Raw genomic sequence first — 1,751 nt, 5'->3', positions numbered from 1 at the left:
GGCCGCATCCTCCTCCAGGGACGGGGTGCTGCAGGCCCACCTGCTCGGAGGCGGCTCAGCGCTGGGCCTGCCCGCTGGTCCCCAGGGCTGCGTGGGAACACGCGCGCGTGACACTCGCAGGAAGTGTGGGTGTCTCGCAGAAACCAGCTGAAACATGATACCATGATAAAGCCTCATTTAAAGTACTTCTTTTTTTTTTTTTTATTGATTTCATTGAAAACAGAACAAGAAATGGTCTGAGCCAAAAGACTGCTCTTAGAACTGTCAAAAACATTTTAACAGAAAAAATAAACATGACTGCATTATGAATGTTTTAGAAGAGTTGCACAAAAAAACCCACTGTTACTGCACTAATTACAGTATTTAAAAAAGTATATGCCAAAAAAAAGTATATGACCTGGCAGGCCATCACTCAAAAGGTGACGGCAATTTTATTCACACAAGACTAACGTTTTAAAAAAAGCTTTTCCTGCGTTTTATTCTAAAATCACTTTGTTCTCTTTATACAGTTGATAGTTTATTTTCACATGGTGAGTAGAAACCACACCAGAATCAGCACCGTTGTCTGTGTTTTTGTGTTTATTTTTTGTTTGTCCTAATGTCCAATAATGGTAGAAAATAAACCAGTTTATTCATCATCATAGCATGTGGCTTAGAAATCAATAGGACGTGCGGTGCTCCGGGGCCATGGCCATCCTGCGCCCCAAACCGCATCCTCGGAAAGAAGCACGTGAGAGGTCTGGTGTATAGGACTAGATATAGGATTTCTTTAAAAAGCAAACCCACGTTTTCTCCAAAGTCAGCAGTGGCTCGGCCCTGACCTCGCAGGGGCGGTGGGCACGGGGTCTGTGCCGCCCAGAGCCAGCACCGGCCATGCGGGCCGCGGCGGGCCACACGGAGAGTCCGGGCCGACAGGACGCAGCCCCCAGCCCGGCGGTGAGCCGGGAGCGACGACACGCGAGGGGAGACGAGAAACGTGGAGCAGAAAGACCTCCGTCGGAAACTCACAGCGAGGCCGGCAAGGAGCCCAGGCGTCCCCGCGCAGCCGGGCCCCGCCCCCACGGCCCTGGGCAGGCCAGCCGGTCTCCTGCACGCCTCCGCGTCCTCCCCAAACCACAGCGAACGGCGTCCACTTGGGCGCCGGGCGGCGCTCTCATAGCGGGTCGGCGGGCGAGGAGCTGGTGTCGGGCAGCCCGTCCTCCTGGGCACCGGCCTGCCGCTGGGCCAGCGCGGCCCCGGAGTGCCGGCACCTTGGGGGAGCCGCAGCGGCAGCTGAACAGCTTGCCCTTGATGTCCCAGAAGCGCTGCCCATAGTCGAAGCTGCGGAGAGAGAGCCGGGGTCTGGGCCTGCGCCCCCGGGGCCGCCCCCCACCCGCCCCCGCCCGGGCACCTACCCCAGCTGCTCCCCGGCCTCAATCAGGCGGGTGCTGAAGAAGGCGATCCGCGGGAAGCGCAGGTCCTGGTGGGACATGAACACACGCACGGGCACCAGATTGGGCTCGCAGTGGTGGTTGATGAAGCGGCTGACGTTGCCATAGAAACACGCGTCGATGCAGTACAGCTCTCCGTCCTGGGGGAGAGACGCGACGCGCTGAGCATCGGGGGCAGGCGCGGGTGCCGCCCCTGCCCCCCCACCCAGCCCCGGGGCTCCCACTCGGTGAAAACGAGCACGGACCTGGGATTCACGTGGACGGCTCCGCAGACACCCAGAGAGGGGTCGGGGTCCATGGGGACCACGAGGCAGCATAGCC

General features: G+C 58.7%; 1 protein-coding gene across 1 annotated transcript; it reads right to left on the bottom strand.

The window, feature by feature from the left end:
- Positions 1 to 566: 566 nt before the first annotated feature.
- LOC104991441 (histone-lysine N-methyltransferase SETDB1-B-like) lies at positions 567 to 1,747 on the bottom strand. The gene is made up of 2 exons (XM_010843909.1): positions 1,395 to 1,747; positions 567 to 1,320 (listed from the first exon to the last, which is right to left on the bottom strand). The coding sequence occupies exons 1-2, from the start codon at positions 1,745 to 1,747 to the stop codon at positions 1,005 to 1,007; spliced, it is 669 nt and encodes a 222-aa protein (XP_010842211.1). The 3' UTR covers positions 567 to 1,004.
- Positions 1,748 to 1,751: the final 4 nt, after the last annotated feature.

The sequence above is a fragment of the Bison bison genome, unplaced genomic scaffold (assembly GCF_000754665.1).
Source record: "Bison bison bison isolate TAMUID 2011002044 unplaced genomic scaffold, Bison_UMD1.0 scf7180017847790, whole genome shotgun sequence".
NCBI lineage: Eukaryota > Metazoa > Chordata > Mammalia > Artiodactyla > Bovidae > Bison > Bison bison.
This window is presented reverse-complemented; position numbering and strand designations above follow the sequence as displayed.